We start from the raw sequence: 19286 nt of genomic DNA, 5'->3' as shown, positions 1-19286 counted from the left end.
CTTATGCCTGTATCCCAGCACTTTGGGAGTCTGAGGCAGGCGAATCACGAGGTCAGGAGATCAAGATCATCCCTGGCTGACACAGTGAAACCCCATCTCTACTAAAACTATAAAAAATGACCTGGGCGTGGTGGCTGGCGCCTGTAGTCCCAGCTACTCGGGAGGCTAAGGCAGGAGAATGGTGTGATGTGAACCTGGGAGGTGGACGTTGCAGTAAGCCAAGATTGTGCCACTGCATTCCAGCCTGGGTGACAGAGCGAGACTCCGTCTCAAAAAAAAAGAATTAAATTCTTGGCTGGGCGCGGTGGCTCACGCCTGGCCAACACAGTGAAACCGTGTCTGTACTAAAAATATAAAAATTAGTCAGGTGTGGTGGCACACGCCTGTAATCCCAGTTACTCCGGAGGCTGAGGCAGGAGAATTGCTTTAACTCAGGAGGCGGAGGTTGCAGTGAGCCAAGATTGTGCCATTGCACCCCAGCCTGGGCAACAAGAGTGTTCTCAAAAATAAAAAAAGGCCGGGCGCGGTGGCTCAAGCCTGTAATCCCAGCACTTTGGGAGGCCGAGATGGCGATCGGCTGGTCAGGAGATCGGACATCTCGGCGGGTGAAACCCCTCGTTTCTACTAAAATACAAAACTAGCCGGGCGCAGGTGGCGCGCACCGCAGTCCCAGCTACTTGGGGCTGGAGGCAGGAGAATGGCGTGAACCCGGGAGGCGGAGCTGTATGAGCTGGAGATCCCGCCACTGTACCAGCCTGGGCGACAGAGCGAGACCGCCTCAAAAAAATAAAAAAATAATAAAATAAAAAAGTTCTTGACACATATATGTATTATATATAATATATATATAATATATATGTATATATTTTTTGAGACAGAGTCTCGCTCTGTTACCCAGGCAGTGGCACAATATCTGGGCTCACTGCAAGCTCCACTTCCTGGGTTCACACCATTCTCCTGCCTCAGTCTCCCGAGTAGCTGGGACTACAGGTGCCCGCCAACATACCCGGCTAATTTTTTGTATTTTTAGTAGAAACGGAGTTTCACCATGTTAGCCAGGATGGTCTCGATCTCCTGACCTTGTGATCTGCCCGTCTCAGCCTCCCAAAGTGCTAGGATTACAGGCGTGAGTCACCGCGCCCAGCAACTAAATTCTTGACCTATTTTTAAAAATTTGCAATATACATTTTTTCAAATTTGATGTATTAAATGAAACAAATATTTTTAATTGCTGTATTTCAAATTAGCATGATTCCATTTTAAATAAAATGTCACTGTGCTACTCAGGAATTTACCACCAAAAGAGGAAATGCAGATATTAGACAGCTTTATTGAGGTATAATTTACATACCATAAAACCCACCCTTTGTAAGTTTACATTTTAATGATTTCAATATACTTGTGGAGTTGTGCAACCCTTACCACAGTCCAATTTTAGAATCACCCCACAAAGGCAAGGGAGTGGTGACTGGGTTTTCTGACAAAATCTGTACTCAGACCAACATGTCCCCCGTCCCAGCCCAACCAGTTCCAGGCTAGAGCAGTGGAAAGGCCAGTTAGCTATCCAACCACCATCTACCCCCACGCTTCATCCTGGCTTCTGGATTCCACACCATTCTGTGCTGTGGTAGCTGCTCTGAGCTGGGGGCAGGCCTTGTTTTCTGGAGTTCTGTACTTTGATCTGAGCTAGCCCCAGCATGCAGAAGTCTTCCAACCCATCTCCTATCTACTTCTACCCTGGAGTGGAGGTTATTTCTGCCGCTGTAGCTCCCTGCTCCCATCAGGTGTACCAAAGCGGGGCTCTCAATTGCTTTTCAGTGGCACTTTGGGGTTTCCTGATTCTGTTGAGTATTTCCCATGAGAGTGGAGTTCAAACTTTCAGAAGAAACAAACAACTCTTCTACCTTCTCCATGGGGTCTGCCTTTGCAGACTGCTTATTCAGTCCCTTCCCATCTTGACCTGAAAGGTTGGCTTGGGTCCTCACAGTAGCACTGGGGGACTTAAATCTCTGAAGTCTCCTTCAGCTTCTGGAAGACCCTCCCCTTTTCTCCTGGATTTTTGTCTGCTTTGTCCACAGGTGCATTACAAGGCCCCAGGACAGTGCCCGCCTGTAGCAGGCATTCATTAAATGTGTTGAATACCTGGAATTGGAGTGCCACAAGGGAGCTGTCTGGAGGGGTAAGGGGTGCTGTTAATTCCTTCCCATCTTGGGAGCTGGGAATCCCAATCCTATTGGATCTAGTATAAGCTTCTTACAGATGTTTGGATCTCCTTTCTTTGATGGGCCCTGGTTCACTGGGCCAACTCAGGAGCTAGTCTCCCCTTCCTCAGAGTCCCCCACAAGTTTCTCTGTTCCTCTTCCTAGACTGGTGCTTTTTGGCTGGGTCAGTTTCCCAAATGGGCCTGTAGCTGCTCTGAGCTGGGTCATCCAGCCGTTTGGCAGCTGCTTCAACCACTGCTAGGCTGCATTTTGGAGATGAGAGCTCCCAGCTCCTCCTCCTGGCCCAGCTTCCCATGAAATGGGGGCCTGGGTCCTCTCCCCACCAGGATTTTTGCCTCCTCCGCAGTTTTGTAGCCAGCCTGGATTCTGGTCTTCTGCAGCCTGCTCCCTCCCTTCCCTTCCGCCCCTGGGAAGAGTGACCCCCGCCACTCTCAGGGACTCTGCACTGCCCGCCTGTCAGAGTGGGCACTCAGGTGCTGTGGTCGTCCCCTTCCCCCGTGATCCATTCCGGAGGGGGTCATTCTAAGTCTAGGCCTGCAGGCCCCGAGCTCCTGCCATGGCCTCCGTCTGTTCCTGACCGGGGGTCTGGGAAGCAGCAGGTAGGGGATCCCGGGCAGGCAGATCAGGCCTGGGTGGGGGGCGGGCAGGAGGCGCGGGACAGCACCTGCAGTCCCAGCTGAGGAAGGGTCGGGATGGGCAGTGGTTTGTGGGCCAGACGGATCCGCCGTGTGGGCGCGCCGGGGTGTTGATGCAGGAGGGGCCGAGGGTGCTAAGGGCGGGGTCGGGCTGGGGGCCGGGCCGGGCTGGGGGCCGGGCTGAAGGCGGAGTCGGGTTGGGCGGAGTCAAGGGCTGAGGAGAGCCTGAGGGCGGAGTCGGGGCGGGCTGAGATGGGCCTGTGGGCGGAGTCGGGTCTGAGCTGGGGGCGGAGTCGAGGTCGGGCTGAGAGCGGAGTCGGGGCGGGCTAAGGCGGGCCTGAGGGCGGAGTCGAGGTCGGAGCTGGGGACGGAGTCGGGGCCGGCTGAGGTGGGCCTGAGGGCGGAGTCGAGTTCGGTCTGAGGGCGGAGTCGGGGCGGGCTGAAGTGGACCTGTGGGCGGAGTCGAGGTCGGGCTGAGGGCAGAGTCGGGTCCGAGACTGGGCGCGCTGAAGTGGGCCTGGGACGGAGTCAATGTCGGAGCTGAGGGCGGAGTCGGGGGCGGGGACGTAGGCAGAACCGGGGCGTCGGGCTGAGATGGGCCCGAGGATAGGGCTGGGGGCGGAGTGGGTGCCGGCCTGAGGGCGGAGCCCGGGTGGGGCGGAGTCGGGGGCGGCTGGGGTGGGCGGTGGGGGGCGGGCTGGGGTGGCCTGGGGCGGCCTGCAGGCCGGACTGGCCTGGCTCGGAGTTGAGGACCGGCCGGAGCTTTGCCGCGGGTTCCCGCTGGCGGGATCCGCGAGCGGAAACCCGCGGAGCCCGAGTCCGCGGGCCGAGCTGGCCGGGCGGACCCAGCCAGGTTGGGGCGGGACTGAGCCAGGGTGGGGCGGGGCCGAGGCCGAGGCAGGCGGTCGGCAGTGCTGGGGGTTCAGGTGTTGCGGCCGCTCCACGTAGCCAGGCGGCCCGCGGCTTGCGTGAGCTCAGGCCGGTCCCAGCGTCCAGAGCGCCGGCCCTTCGGCTCCCTCTAGGCCATGGCGGGGCCGGGCCCGGGCCCGGGGGACCCGGACGAGCAGTACGATTTCCTGTTCAAGCTGGTGCTGGTGGGCGACGCAAGCGTGGGCAAGACGTGCGTGGTGCAGCGCTTCAAGACCGGCGCCTTCTCGGAGCGCCAGGGAAGCACCATCGGCGTCGACTTCACCATGAAGACGCTGGAGATCCAGGGCAAGCGGGTCAAGGTGGGAGGCCGGCCAGGGCCCCTGGAAGGCGCTCCCTCGGCGGGCGGGGCGGGGGCAGCGCACCCCGCGGCCGTCTGAAATTTCCTTTGGCTTCCCCTTTTTCCTTCCTCGGGTCGGAGCAGGCCTGGGCCCCGGGGTCTGGGCCGGGTTCAAGTCCTCAAAGCGTTGGCCATGGGTTGCGAGGAGGGGCGAGGGAGTGTGGAGGAGGCGGCCCTGCCCTCCGGAGCTCATACCCTGGGGGGGGACTGTGCTCCAAAATAACTTGAGCCATTGGGTGGCAGGGGGTTAGACTCCCCTGTTCCAGGTACTAGCGGAGCGCCTCGGAGTACGGAGATCAGACCCCCCACCTCCATCCACCGCAGTGGCAGCCTCCAGCTCGGCCCACCGGCGGGGCACTCAGCCAGAGAACTGCACCCCCACCTCAGGACTGGGAGCGATCAGGAAGTAGTTGCTTCTAGGACCGGAGGGCAAAACTTTTTGTCAGAATTTCCGGCCTGGCCACGCCTCCCTGCAGTCTCTTTGTGGACCTGGTGGTGGAACTTTACTCGACTAGGGCCAGCCCCGGTTCCCTCCCCCAGCTGGAGTTTGATAGAAACTGAAAACTTCACAGATACCGGAAGGTGGGGGAGAGGACCAAACTTTGGCAATGGCTCCGAATAAAAACAGCAGGATGTGGTTGCCACAATGTCCTGGCAGTGGTTTGATAAATATTTGCGATGAATGAAATCAGATTTACTTAACCTAGGTGTTAGGAAGTCCCTATTCAACCGGGAGACCCCGGGCTGAAGGCACTCAGTAACTTTTCTGAACAGCACTGTACAGAAATCTTTGCTTGCTTTCATGGTTTCCAGTCCCCATGATCTTCAGGACACCTCTCAGAGCACAGGGCTGGGACGATCTCTGCCAGGGATATGGGAGTCACTGGAGCCTTGCTGCTGCTGGGCTCTGCCTCTCAGGTGGCTCTAGGCCTGCTCCTTGTTGCCTTTGGCTAGGATACGTAGCTCTTTGTCTTTGTTTCTGTAAAATTGGGATAATTTCTGGGTGTTGCCTCCCTCCTGCCCCACGGTGGAGAAAAAAGTCAACAGTCTTTATGTGACCACAGTGCCTCTCAGTAGATGTGACGGGGAAGCAGAAACTCCTGCCTGAGAGTTTTTTTATTTTTATTTTTTAATCGTCTTCTGGGGTCTGTGTTTTGGGCTCCGTGGATGGAAAAGAGCAAGGTGCAGAAGGCAGCTTTGAGTCACTCCGGACCACCCTTTTGGAGCAGATAGCCAGGGAAGAGCTGGAGTGGGTGGAGTGTCCGTTAATGAGTGTGTACCCAGTGATGATGCCAGCAGCTGCAGGGAAAGGGGAGTGTGAAAATACAGGCTAAAGAGCAGTGGTGTCCTCCTCATGAGCTATCGGTCTGCTCCTGGAGTGTCTGAGGTGGCCCGGTGCTGATGGTGGTCAGGGAGGGGGCAGGGTTCCTGTTTACCTGTTGAGATTACAGCCTGTGCCCTAGCAGAGCTCCTGGTTTACTGTGCACAGGTTATGCAATGCAGGGCCGGCCAGTTCGTTATTTCCTTTCCTTATGGTTACCTCCAGATTGTCCTTCCTAGGAAGCAGCCTGGGGGCTGGGGAGTAGAAGAGCTGTGTAGCTGTGGTAAAACCTCTCCAAGTTATAACTGCTGCCCTTGAGAGGCTGTTGGGAATCAGCTGGGTTACAGGTGCATTCTCTGCTGACTGGAGGGAATTCTTACCCCCACTCACACAGGATGGAGCCTGGCGCACAGCTAAGAAGTGATAGAAGTGGGAATATTTTTCCCAGTTTTTCTGACTCCAAAGCAGATTTTTTCCTCCATGGCGGACAGCTTTTCAGAATCCCGTTGTCTGTGGTGGGGAAGCCTCTGGCAATTGTTTACCACCTCGTTTTGCAGTCAGGAAAACCTAAAGTCTGACTCACTGCAGGGGCTCCAAATTAAAACTGGGCAGCCATGAACTTGAGGGAACACTGTCCTTCAAGTCAGGATTCCTGGGGTCCGCTGCCTCAGCAGGAGCAAGCCGTTTTCCCTCCTCCATCTGTAAAGTGCCTCTGAGTGAGTAGTCTTTTGGCAATGTGATTTTAAGTCAAGTTTTTTGAGGTCTGATTTACACACAGTAAACCTTCACCACTTGAGGTGCACAGATCTATGAACTTGACAAACGTACACAGACAAGCAGCCACACCACAATCAAGATCGAGAATTTTTCCACCAACCCAGAAAGTTCCTTTTGTTCCTCTGTAGTCAGTTCCTTTCACCCCATCCTCTGGCAACCCCCAATCTGTTTTTTGTCTCTGTAGTTTCAGCAGTGTGATTTTAACTGAAACCCTTGATAAACCAGAACTTATTGTTGTTTTTTCTGTGGAAAGCAAGTGCACATCAGGGATTTAGTGTAAAACCTTCCCGGGGCTGTGTGCGGTGGCTCATGCTTGTAATCCCAGCACTTTGGGAGGCCGAGGCAGGAAGATTGCTTGATGCCAAGAGTTCGAGATGAGCCTGGCCAGCATAGTGAGATGTGGTATCTATTTAAGATAAAATAAAATAAACCTTCTCAGGGCCTGTCTTGGGAAGCCTGGGATGCTTGTCCAGCAAGCATCCATTCTTATCTCCTAAAGCTTTCCCTGTGATTCTTTACAATGATGCTGGGTTTTATTAGAGCTGAGGAAGCTTAGAGATGGATCACCTGGTGGTTTTCCAGCTCCTGTGAGCTTGGAGGTACTGAAAGGTGAGGAGAAAGGCCAAGAGGGCAGAGAGAAGGTCAGAAGGGCTTTAACTAGTTTCCCAACCAGTCAGAGCAATACCTTTATCTAGTTGTATGTTGAAGTTCTTCTTGTTATTTGACTAAAGAGTTCTGCTGCTAAAAAAAAAAAAAATTTGAGAATCACAGATTTAATCAAATTACTTTATTTCTTTTTTTTTTTTTTTTTTTTGAGACGGAGTCTCGCTCTGTAGCCCAGGCTGGAGTGTAGTGGCCGGATCTCAGCTCACTGCAAGCTCCGCCTCCCGGGTTCACGCCATTCTCCTGCCTCAGCCTCCTGAGTAGCTGGGACTACAGGCGCCCGCCACCTCGCCCGGCTATTTTTTGTATTTCTTAGTAGAGACGGGGTTTCACCGTGTTAGCCAGGATGGTCTCGATCTCCTGACCTCGTGATCCGCCCATCTCGGCCTCCCAAAGTGCTGGGATTACAGGCTTGAGCCACCGCGCCCGGCCAAATTACTTTATTTCTGTAGCCACTTCCCATTACAACCAGAATAACCTCCAAACACCTTCCCCAAAGAGATGGACCTCTGGAAAGAGATGAAGTTGGAGAGGCAGACAGAGGCCCATCTCTACCCTTTACTGCCTGCTCTCCAGCTTCACTAGCCCTTCAACATGGCAGGCTCACCCCTGCCTTGGGACCTTTGCATCTCTTCCCCTACCCGTCATACTCTGCCTCTACATCCCCTTGTAACTGCTACTTCATCATTCAGGTCCCAACACGAATGCCACATCTTCAGAGAGGCCTTGCCTGACCTCCCAGGTCCTCTATTCTGTAACTCTATTGTATCTGGTCATAACACTTACCAGAGCATCAAATTAACTGTTTTTTGTTTTTTGTTTTTTTTGTCATCTCCCCCTATAGAAGTTAAGCTCCTTGAAGACACAGGGATCCCGTGGGCCAGTGTCAAACACATGGTGTCCAATATGTGCCTGTTAATTGGTTCCTTTGTAGAGAGAAAGCTGAGGCTAGGTCACTTACAAGTCTGTGGCAAAACCAAGGGTTTGGCTGGCTCCTAAGCCCAGTCCTCATTTTTACCTGACTACCCTTCTGATTTGCTCTGAGTTCATAAAGATAACCCTGAGATTCTGAAAGTGAATGGATCTAATGAAAATGCAGTTGTGGCCATTGCATTCACTGAGAGAAGAATGTGGAATGGGACATTTTAGAAAAATTGGGGTTGACAGTTAAAGAGTTTTAGGGTATTTATCAATTATTATCAACATTTATCAATTATTAACCAGAGCATGTAGATATACCCAAACAGCTCAGAGACACTGCTGTACGAGTCAGTAAGGCTTTGTATATGGTGGTCATTTCCAGTGTTCTTATGGATGCATTTGGCTGTAGCTATGAGAACTGGATTTATAAAGTGAATCTGAGGTGCTGCTTGTCTTGTATACTGTGGAGTCTCTGACAGAGCACTGGACTAGGAGTCTGAAGTTCTGGGTCTTGCTTCAACCCTGCCACAGACTTGGGCAATTCATTTTTTTTCTCCTTGGAGCTTCAGGCATCCTCATCTGTGAAATGGGACTAATGGTCTTTGCTCTGCCTCTTTCTTAGGGTTGTCAGAAAACTTTGAACATGCTTGAAAGCGTTTAAAGTTTCCATGACTTACTTTTGAATAGATTTCAAAATTTTAAAAACTTCAAAGGGTGTATAGTGAAAAGTCTTCCGTGTTTGTCCCGTAAGCCACCCAGTGTCCTCTGAGAAGCCATCAGTGTTACTCATTTCTTATTTAAAAACAAGGATTTATAAATATAAATAAATAATATATTATATTAGTGCTGCAGTTACTGTTTTCCTCCCTAGATGAGACAGATTAGGTCTGAATTTGCCCCTCCCCCACCCTCCCTCCTCCCCACCTTCCCTCCTCCCCACCTCAGTGTCCTCAGGAAATCTCAGCTGGCTCTAAATCCTTAAAACATTCTGAAGCTCCTCCACTCACTCTTATCTGGGACAACACAAAGGCCTGTTATGTAAACTCGTTTTTGCAGATCACTAGGTTCACGGGCCTCAAGTCCAGTGCAGAGGTCAGCCTTGTGGAACTGTACCCCTCTATTCATCTCTCTCTCAGGCTGGCTGTCTGCTCGCTAGGGATACTGCCAGATCTCTCCTTCATAGAGGTAAAGTCTGTGCCCTTGGGCCTGGACCTTCAGATTTCAGGACCTTTGGCCTTGACTCAAGCTTCCCCTGGCCCTAGGAGTCATCTTTGTTTTTGTAGCTGCTCCTGGTGCTTCAAAAAGAGGGGGCAGGGCGGGATAAGGGGAAATGGTTTCTGGTTAAAGTTTGCATTCTCAGTCTTTCCAATCAAGAGTCTAATTCTGCTCATCTTTTTTTTTTTTTCCTATTTGGATAAAGTCTGTTTGACTTTTTCAGTTTTCATTAGAAATAGCAAAAGGACTGTTAGATAAGAAAGAAGTTCTAGGTCATGCTGATTTTCTGAAGAAATCTGTTCTTGATACCAGGGACAACCATCCTAATTGCAAAATAAACCTTGCCTCTTGAGGTTTCTTAGAATCCTGAGACAGCGTGTCTGGTGGAGAGATAGTGGAAAGCGGGCCAGCTTTAGAATTGCACAGCACCAGGTTAAATCTTATCCTCAATGGATACGTTCCAAGACCCCCAGTGGGTGCCTGAAACCTCAGATGGTACGGAACACTATGTAGACTATGTTTTGTCTTATACACACACCCCTGTAATAAAGTTTAATTTATGAATTAGCACAGTAAGGGATTAACAGCAATAATTAATAACAAAATAGAACAGTTATAACAATATGCCAGCATTGCTACTCCTGCGCTTTGGGGCCATTATTAAATAAAATAAGGATTCTTTGAACACAAGCACTGTGATACAGTACACGCTGGACAAAGGACATCCCAGGTGGGATGGAGCAGGGTGGTGTGAGATTTCGTCATGCTACTCAGAATGATGTGCAATTGAAACTTACGCATTCTTTCTAGAATCTACCGTTTAATATTTTTATTTGTCTTTTTGAGACAGAATCTCACTCTGTCGTCCAGGCGGGAGTAGAGTGGTGTGATCTCGGCTCACTGGAACCTCCACCTCCCAGGTTCAAGCGATTCTCGTGCCTCAGCCTCCCAAGTAGCTGGGATTACAGGCACCCACTACCACACCCGGCTAATTTTTGTATTTTTTGGTAGAGATGGCGTTTCACCATGTTGGCCAGGCTGGTCTCAAATTCCTGACCTCAAGTGATCCACCCACCTGGGTCTCCCAAAGTGCTGTGATTACAGGCGTGAGCCACTGGGCCTGGCCTACTTAATATTTTTATTTTTTATTTTTTTTATTTTTTGAGACAGGGTTTCACTCTTGTTGCTGAGGCTGGAGTGCAATGGCATGACCTCGACTCGCTGCAACCTCCGTCTCCTGGGCTCAAGTGATTCTCCTGCCTCAGCCTCCTTAGTAGCTGGGATTAAAGGCATGAACCACTATGCCTGGCTAATTTTGTGGGTTTTTTTGTTTTTTTTTTTTTAAGTAGGGACAGTCTTTCACCATGTTGGCCAGGCTGGTCTCGAACTCCCGACCTCAGGTGTTCTACCTGCTTCGGCCTCCCAAAGTGCTGGGATTACAAGCATGAGCCACCACGCCCTGGCCCTACTTAATATATTTAGAGCAAGGTTGATGACAGGTAGCTGAAACCTTGGAAAGTGAAACCATGGATGAGCGGGGGATACTGTACCACAGGCATGTGACTTCACCTCTTCAAATCTGTCTTCACCTGCAGAACCCCTGCCCTTAAGGACCTGACCCGTAGTGGATCATTCACAGATGGGAACTGATGTTGGTGTGTAACCACCTGAGGAGAGAGAGTGGATTGGGGGAGGGGGCTCAGGAAGCTTGGTTTCTCAGTCACTTCATTGACCTGTTGTCCTGTCAGTAAAGTGAAGACGATAATACTTGTCTTATTGGCCCATGTGGGATTTCTATAAAGGGAAGAGACTGACCCCTGTGGCTATGCTAGTACTGGAAATAGAGCTATACAGTGACCCCAAACTGATCAGAGATTGCGGGAAGTAGAGGCACACAAGGCCTTTACCACCTTTTGTCTCCATGCGGTGACTCAGGATGTCCACATGTCTGCTTTCCTTGCTTTCCTCTCATTGGTTGTTTAGCCCTTGTAGGTTTCTTTTTTTTTTTTTTTTTGAGATGGAGTCTCGCCCTGTCACTCAGGCTGGAGTGCAGTGGCCGGATCTCAGCTCACTGCAAGCTCCGCCTCCTGGGTTTATGCCATTCCCCTGCCTCAGCCTCCCAAGTAGCTGGGACTACAGGCGCCCGCCACCTCGCCCGGCTAGTTTTTTGTAATTTTTAGTAGAGACAGGGTTTCACCGGGTTAGCCAAGTTGGTCTTCATTTCCTGACCTCGTGATCCGCCCGTCTCAGCCTCCCAAAGTGCTGGGATTACAGGCTTGAGCCACCGCGCCCAGCCCCCTTGTAGGTTTCTTTACCTTGCACTGGCTTTTGTGTAGTGCTGAGGCTGTGATTGGCCTTTGCTGAGGCCTCATGCTAGATGGTTTTCCTGGGTGCTTTGGGTATGAGGAATTCTCAGAGTTCAGTAATAAGAGGAGCAACTCTCCCTCAAATGTGCATGTGTTTTATCAGTTTCCACTGCTTTTCTCATGAGTTGTTGCATTTGATCCTCATAGCCACCCTGTGGGAGACTATCCCCATCTTACAGAAGAGGAAATGAAAGCCCATTTGTGGTAAAGTGCGAACCAGAGCCGAGCTTTTCAGCTCCTAGTCTGGTACTTTTCTCCTCATTGCAGTGTTGTGCCCTCTCCTACTACTGCAAACACAAACAAACCCACAAATGAAAAAGGTTGGGACTGATTTAAAATCTAGGCCATCCTATATTGCTTGCATTTTACACATTGATTAGCAGTATCATGTCAACATTTTAATGCCCGGTACTTATTAAATAAATGCTTATTAATTCAGATGAACTGTGAGTAGCGTTCGGAGTGGCCAGTGTGAATGACAGAAAAATTCCACTTTCTAGACTGGCCTGCGAAGTGCTGTTTTATTGTTAATGTGGCAGCAGAAGCCAACCAAATGCTGTTACATATCGAATCTTTCTTTTTTTTTCTTTCGAGACAGAGTCTTGCTCTGTCACCAGGCCGGAGTGCAGTGGCACAAGGCGCGATCCTGGCTCACTGCAACCTCTACCTCCCTGATTCAAGCAGTTCTCCTGCCTCAGCCTTCCAAGTAGCTGGGACTACAGGCACACACCACCACGCCCAGCTGATTTTTGTATTTTTAGTAGAGACAGGGTGTCACCATGTTGGCCAGGATGGTCTGGATCCCTTGACCTCATGATCCACCTGCCTTGGCCTCCCAAAGTGCTGGGATTACAGGCATGAGCCACTGTGCCCAGCCACATGTCGGGTTTTTCTAACCTGCTTTGGGTTCGTGAGTAAGGACTGTTTGCCATTCATAGCTCCTATCCAGATACCAATAAAATCAGCTCTCCTCTACTTGCACCAGTTTGCCTTCCAAATCTCCCTTTTCTGGATTGGAAAAAGGCAAACTTAATCCCAAAAACTGTGTGTGAGCATCACTTGTTAGGGGTTTTCACCTGTACTTGTGAATGACCACTCTGACATCCCAAAAACAGTTTATTGAGAGTAATGACTCATGCTTAAAATAACTCAGGGCCGGATGTGCTAGGCTCCTCATGGCTTCGGTAATCCTTTAAAGCTTTGGGAGTTTTGTAGATCATGAGGTCAAGAGTTCAAGACCAGCCTGGCCAACATGGTGTTCCCACCCCTACCAAGAATGCACTAGGGGCCGGGCGCCGGGTGGCTCAAGCCTGTAATCCCAGCACTTTTTGGGAGGCCGAGATGCTTTGATCACGAGTCAGGAGACTGGCACCCCATCCTGGCTAACAACACAGTGAAGCCCCATCCTACTAAAAATACAAAAACTAGCCGGGCGCCGGGTATGGCTTCAGGTCCCAACTGGGAGGCTGAGGCAGGAGAATGACGTGGAACCCGGGAGGCGACAGTGAGCTGAGATCCCGCCATTGCACTCCAGCCTGGGCAGTGAGCCGGTGACTGGCCTCAAAAAAAAAAAAAAAGAATACAAAAAATTAGACAGGCTGCGGTGGTGTGTGCCTGTAATCCCAGCTACTTGGGAGGCTGAGGCAGGAGAACGTATTGAACCCGGGAGGGGAGGTTGCGAGCCGAGATCGCGGCCACTGCACTCCAGCCTACACAGAGACTCCATCTCAAAAAAATAAAATAAAAATAATAAAATTAAAAAATAACCTGTAAAAACCAAACGTGTATATGGGTGCTATCCCTTTCAGAGTCATCTCTTTGGGTAATTGTATATGCTTTTCCCAAAGGCTTCATCTGCTGTAACCCGCACCTGCTTTGGTGGGTGTTCCAGGGGTGGGTTTGATGCATAAAACAGTCAAAAGAAGCCTGGACAACATAGGAGCATCTCTACAAAAATTAGCCAGGTGGTGATGCATGTCTGTAGTCCCAGCTACTGAGGAGGCTGAGGCAGGAGAATTGCTTAAGTCCCAGAGGTCAAGGCTGCAGGTAACTATGACCATACCACTGCACTCCAGCCTGGGTGACAGAGTGAGACCCTGTCTCAAAAAAAAAAAAAAAACACCAACAAAAACCAGCCTGCCTACCATAATGTTAGCAGTTCTTCTGTCCAAAATGAGGTCTGGCTATAAAATAATTCTGGTTCATGTTAGGCAATTCCTGTATGCTCTGGGCAGTGGCAGCTGTTGGAGTAAGTGTACTGCCTTCTGAGGTGACGTGTCTTAAAGGGGACAAGATGCATTTTGGTTTGAGAGACCTAAAAGCCTGGCCTTCGGCTAACAGCACGAGGGCTGGGAGTCATTTCTCCTCCTTGCTGCATCAGTTTCCTCACTGTTGCGTGACGAAGTGGGACTGGGTGATCTCAGAAGCCTCTCTAGGTTCTGTTATTCTTTGAAAAAAGGCCCTTGTCATTTCAAGCCAGATAACCTCCATGCCCACCATTTTTATGGCTATGGAGTATAAAAATTGGGTGTTTTTAAAATCAAAAAATGCTGTTTACAATTTCTAATTAAAAACTTTGATTTTGGGTTTTGTTTTTTTTTTTAATTCTTTTTTGTTTGGAAACAGGGTCTCAGGTCTCACTCTGGTTGCCCAGGCTGGAGTGCACTGGCACGATCTCAGCTCACTGCAACCTCTGCCTCTTGGGTTCAGGTGATTCTCCCACCTCAGCCTCCTGAGTAGCTGGAACTACAGGGCATACGCCACCACGCCTGGCTAATTTTTTGTATTTTTAGTAGAGATGGGGTTTCGCACTGTTGCCCAGGCTGATCTCAAACTCCTGGACTCACGCAATCCACCTGCCTTAGCCTCCCAAAGTGCTAGGATTACAGACGTTAGCCACCGCGCCTGGCCTTATTCTTGGCTTTTAACTGTGTGTGGGTCCATAAATAGTGGATGATTTCGTGACCAAAAAAATGGATCTTAGTGTCAGAGTAAACTTCAGTTTGCTAGTTAGGAATTGTTAATATCTGTTATGTTTATATTATTTTTTTCAATGCTCCCAATAAGAATTGGACTCTCATGTTTACATAGAACAGAATCAATTTTATGAAATACATGAAAATTCTATGAAATATGTAGAAAAATCTCTTAGAAAAAAATCGTTTTTATCATTGAAATCTCAAGGCCAGTACTTCAGTGTAAACTCTGACCCTCCAGTTTTGTTTGGGTTTCTTCCCCAGAATAAGCCCTCAACATGTGTTGGCTGCATGAGTGGGAGAGTGAGGAGCAGGATCAACATCTGATGGGTGGGTGCCGCTGGATCCCACGGCTGGCAGCACAGGTCTCTCTCCATTTTTTTTGTTTTTGTTTTTGTTTGTTTGTTTGTTTTTTGTGTTTTTTTTTTTTTTTGAGATGCAGTCTCTGTCACCCAAGTGGAGTGCAGTGGTGCCATCTCAGCTCATTGCAACTTCGGCCTCCTAGGTTCAAGCGATTCTCCTGCCTCAGCCTCCTGAGTAGCTGGGACCACAGGTGCACACCACTACACCTGGCTAATTTTTATATTTTTAGTAGAGATGAGGTTTTGCCATGTTGGCCAAGCTGGTCTCAAACTCCTGACCTTAAGTGATCTGCCCACCTCGGCCTCAGGCATGAGCCATTGCGCCCAGCCATGGACTCTTGAAGCTCTACTAGAAGCTCTGCTAGAAGAGTCCAGGAAAGGGCTGGAGGACACCCTCCACATTTTAACAGAACACATGGAAGGAGAAATGCATGTGAAGTGAAAAAAGGAGACCTCCTAGGAATTTGCGGAGTCCCCTGCCCTTGGGAAGGCACATGGTAATGGCTGGAAGGTGAGGTGTGGCCAGATAGGCTTGGGGCCAGTTTGCTGTACATTTGTGGTACAAGTGCATATGTCTACAGATTGATATTTTGCTTTCCCTGAATTATCTTACCTGACTGTCCTGTCTAACGTAGCACTCTCCCAAGTTCCTTAAAAAGAAAAAAAAAAAAACTTTGTTGAGATATAATCCACATACGATAAAAATTCCCCCTTAAAGTGTGGCAATTCAGTGTTTGGTTTGTTTGTTTGTTTTTTAATATACTCAGAGAGTTGTGCAGTCATCACCACAGTTGATTTTAGGATATTTTCATCACCCCAAAAGAAACCTCATCCCCACAAGCAGCCACTCTCACTTCTTGATCCCCACCAGCCCCTGGCAACCACTCAGCTACTTTCTCTCACTGTAGGTTTGCCTATTCTAGATGTTATACATAAGTGGGACTGTGCAGAATGTTTTCTTTTTTTTGTTTTTTTGTGTTTTTTTTTTGAGACGGCGTCTCACTCTGTTGCCCAGGCTGGAGTGCAGTGGCATGATCTCGGCTCACTGCAAGCTCCGCCTCCCAGGTTCATGCCATTCTCCTGCCTCAGCCTCCTGAGTAGCTGGGACTACAGGCGCCTGCCCCCATGCCCAGCTAATTTTTTGTATTTTTAGTAGAGACAGAGTTTCACTGTGTTAGCCAGGATTGTCCGATCTCCTGACCTGTGATCCACCACCTTGGCCTCCCAAAGTGCTAGGATTTCAGAAAACCACACCTAGCTGCAGAATGTTTTCAACGTTATGCCTTACTTGCCTTGTTTTGTTTTTTACTTTGCATTGCCCCGAGTCATACTTCACTTGTTTGTTACTGTTTGCTTCCTTCCACCCTCAGGCACTCAGCGCTTCTGGGCATGGACTTTGTCTTAGGTAACAAAGCACTTGGAACAGTGCTTTATCTTTTGGTTGTTGAATGAATGAAGGCAGGCAGGAAGGAAGCACACCCTTTCTCCATTTATCTAGCTACCTCTTGGCTTGCTTTTGTTGAATTGATCAGTTGTCTTCCATGTTACTTTCTAGTAAATTGGAAATATAGTGCTGTTTCTATCCATTTTATTAAGTTTTAAATTCATGTTTAAATTTATCTACCAGGATTTGTTTTTTTTCACCTAAAGAAGACAACAACCACCATAATCCCAACACTTTGGGAGGCAGAGGTGGGCGGATTGTTATAGCCCAGGAGTTTGAGATTAGCCTGGGCAACATAGGGAGACCCCATCTCTACAAAGAATAAAAAAAAATTAACCAGGTATGGTGTTGTGTGTCTGTAGTCCCAGCTACTCAGGAGACTGAGGTGGGAGGATCACTTGAGCCCAGGAGGTCGAGGCTGCAGTGAGCCAGGATCGCACCATTGCACTCCATCCTAAGTGACAGAGTGAGACTCTGTCTCACAAAGACAAACAAACAAACAAAAAACCAAAACCAAGCACACTTTTACTTTCTCCTCATTGCCCATTCCAAATTTTTTTTTACATTATGTACCAACAGTTAGACTTAAATCGAACTTTTATTATTATTATTATTATTATTATTATAGACGGAATATCGCACTGTCACCCGGGCTGGAGTGCAGTGGTGCGATCTCGGCTCACTGCAACCTCTGCCTCCCAGATTCAAGCACTTTTCCTTGCCTCGGTCTCCCAAGGAGCTGGGATTACAGGCGCCTGCCACCACACCTGGCTAATTTTTTTGTATTTTTAGTAGAGACGGGGTTTCACTGTGTTGGCCAGGCTGCTCTTGAACTCCTGACCTCGTGATCCACACGCCTCGACCTTCCAAAGTGCTAGGATTACGGGCTTGAGCCACCCTGCCCGGCCTAAGTTTTATTATTTTTAAACGTACTATTCTTTATTTCTTTGATTCATTTTAGTTTTGTCTCAATTTTTTCTCAAATGATTCTTTTTTTTTTTTTTTTTTGAGACGGAGTCTCCCTCTTGTCACCCAGGCTGGAGTGCAGTGGCGTGATCTCGGCTCACTGCAAGCTCCGCCTCCTGGGTTCACGCCATTCTCCTGCCTCAGCCTCCAGAGTAGCTGGGACTACAGGCACTCGCCACCACACCCAGCTAATTTATTTTGTATTTTTATTAGAGACAGGGTTTCAGCATGTTAACCAGTTGGTCTCCATCTCCTGACCTTGTGATCCACCCGCCTCGGCCTCCCATAGTGCTAGGATAACAGGCGTGAGCCACCGTGCCCAGCCTCTCAAATGATTCTTACAGAAAAAGTCTGTAGTTGATAAACTTTCAGTAATCACATAACCAAAATTATTTTTCCCTCACTTAAATGTTAGCTTGGCTAGATATAGAAATCTAAGTACAAAATAATCTTCCTGAGAACTTAAGATACTGAACTACAGTTGTGTGTTGCTTAAAGATGGGGATAGGTTCTGAGAAGTGTGTCGTTAGGCAAGTCCATCATGTGCCCATTGTAGAGTGTCCTTACACACCTTAGATGGCATAGCCTCCACACACCTAGGCTATATGGTGTGGCCTGTTGCTCCTAAGCTACAAACCTGTACTGAACACCGTAGACCGTTATAACGCCATAGCAGGTGTTTGTGGATCTAAAGTAAACATAGCTAAACATAGAACAGAGAGAGTAAAAAGACAGTATAAAAGATAAAAATCGGAATATTTGTATAGGACCCTAACTATGAATGGAGCATGCAGGACTGGAAGTTGCTCTGGGTGAGTGAATGAGTGAAGGTGAGTGACTGTGAAGGCCTAGGGCATGACTGCTCTACCGTAGACTTCATACACACTGGACACTTAGCCTACACTAAGTTTGCTTAAGTTTTCTTTCTTCGATAATAAATTAACCTTAGCTTACGGTAGCTGTGTTTTGCTTTATAAACTTTTTTTCTTTTTTCTTTCTTTTTTGTATTTTTATTTTTGAGATGGAGTCTTGCTCTTGTTGCCCAGGCTGGAGTGCAATGGTGCAATCTCCGCTCACCGCAACCTCCGCCTCCTGGGTTCAAAGAATTCTCCTGCCTGAGCCTCCCAAGTAGCTGGGATTACAGGGAGTCGCCATCACTCTCGGCTAATTTTTGTATTTTTAGTAGAGACGGGGTTTCACCATATCAGCCGGGCTGGTCTTGAACTCGTGACCTCAGGCAATCTGCCTGCCTCAGCCTCCCAAAGTACTAAGATTACAAGTGTGAGCCCTTGCACCCACCCCTTTTTTCTTTTTTTTTTTTTTTTTTGAGACGGAGTCTCACTCTGTTGCCCAGGCTGGAGTGCGGTGGCGTGATCTCAGCTCACTGCAAGCTCCGCCTCCCGGCTCCGCCTCCCGGGTTCACACCATTCTCCTGTGTCAGCCTCCCCAGTAGCTGGGACTACAGGCGCCCGCCACCAAGCCTGGCTAATTTTTTGTATTTTTAGTAGAGACGGGGGGTTTCACTGTGTTAGCCAGGATGGTCTCAATCTCGTGACCTCATGATCCACCCGCCTCGGTGTCCCAAAGTGCTAGGATTACAGGCGTGAGCCACTGCGCCTGGCCCCTTTTTTCTTTATAAACTGTTAAATCAGGGATGTCCAATCTTTTGGTTTCCCTGGGCTACATCAGAAGAAGAGTTGTCTTGGGCCACGCATAAAATACACTAACGATAGCTGATGAGCTTAAAAAAAAAGTCTCACAATGTTTTAAGAAAGTTTATGAATTTGTGTTTTGCTGCATTCAAAGCCATCCTGGGCCACATGTGGCCTGTGGGCCATGGATTGGACAAGCTTGTGTTAAACTGGTTTTTAATTTTTTTCACAGTCAGCAATGTTTTTAACTTTTGACTCTTTTGTAATAACACTTGATTAAAACACAAACACGTTGTACAGCCGTTATAAAAATGTGTTTTTTTGCATTCTATTCTATAAGTTTTTTTCTATTTTAAAAATGTTTACTTATTTTACTTTTTTATTAAAAACTAAGACACACATACATTAGCCTAGGCCTACACAGGGTCAGGATGCTCAATATCACTGTTTTCCTCCTCCACATCGTGTCCCACTGAAAGGTCTACAGGGGCAGTCACCTG

The 19286-nt window shown here is 48.8% G+C and overlaps 1 protein-coding gene across 4 annotated transcripts in view; it reads left to right on the top strand.

Moving 5' to 3' along the window:
• Nucleotides 1–3810: 3810 nt before the first annotated feature.
• Nucleotides 3811–19286, top strand: part of RAB43 (RAB43, member RAS oncogene family) — a 37636-nt gene continuing 22160 nt past the window's right edge. For 3 of the 4 annotated variants that reach the window (XM_031663089.1, XM_009181338.3, XM_017946072.3), the window contains exon 1: nt 3811–4086. In XM_031663089.1, the coding sequence (XP_031518949.1) occupies nt 3883–4086 (204 nt within the window). In that variant the 5' untranslated portion in view covers nt 3811–3882. The remainder of the gene's footprint in view (nt 4087–19286) is intronic. The other variant, XM_017946073.3, reaches the window with a different exon arrangement.

This window comes from Papio anubis, chromosome 2, assembly GCF_008728515.1.
Source record: "Papio anubis isolate 15944 chromosome 2, Panubis1.0, whole genome shotgun sequence".
In the NCBI taxonomy this organism is placed as follows: domain Eukaryota; kingdom Metazoa; phylum Chordata; class Mammalia; order Primates; family Cercopithecidae; genus Papio; species Papio anubis.
The sequence above is the reverse complement of the archived record's forward strand: the minus strand, read 5'-3'. Positions and strand labels throughout refer to the sequence as shown.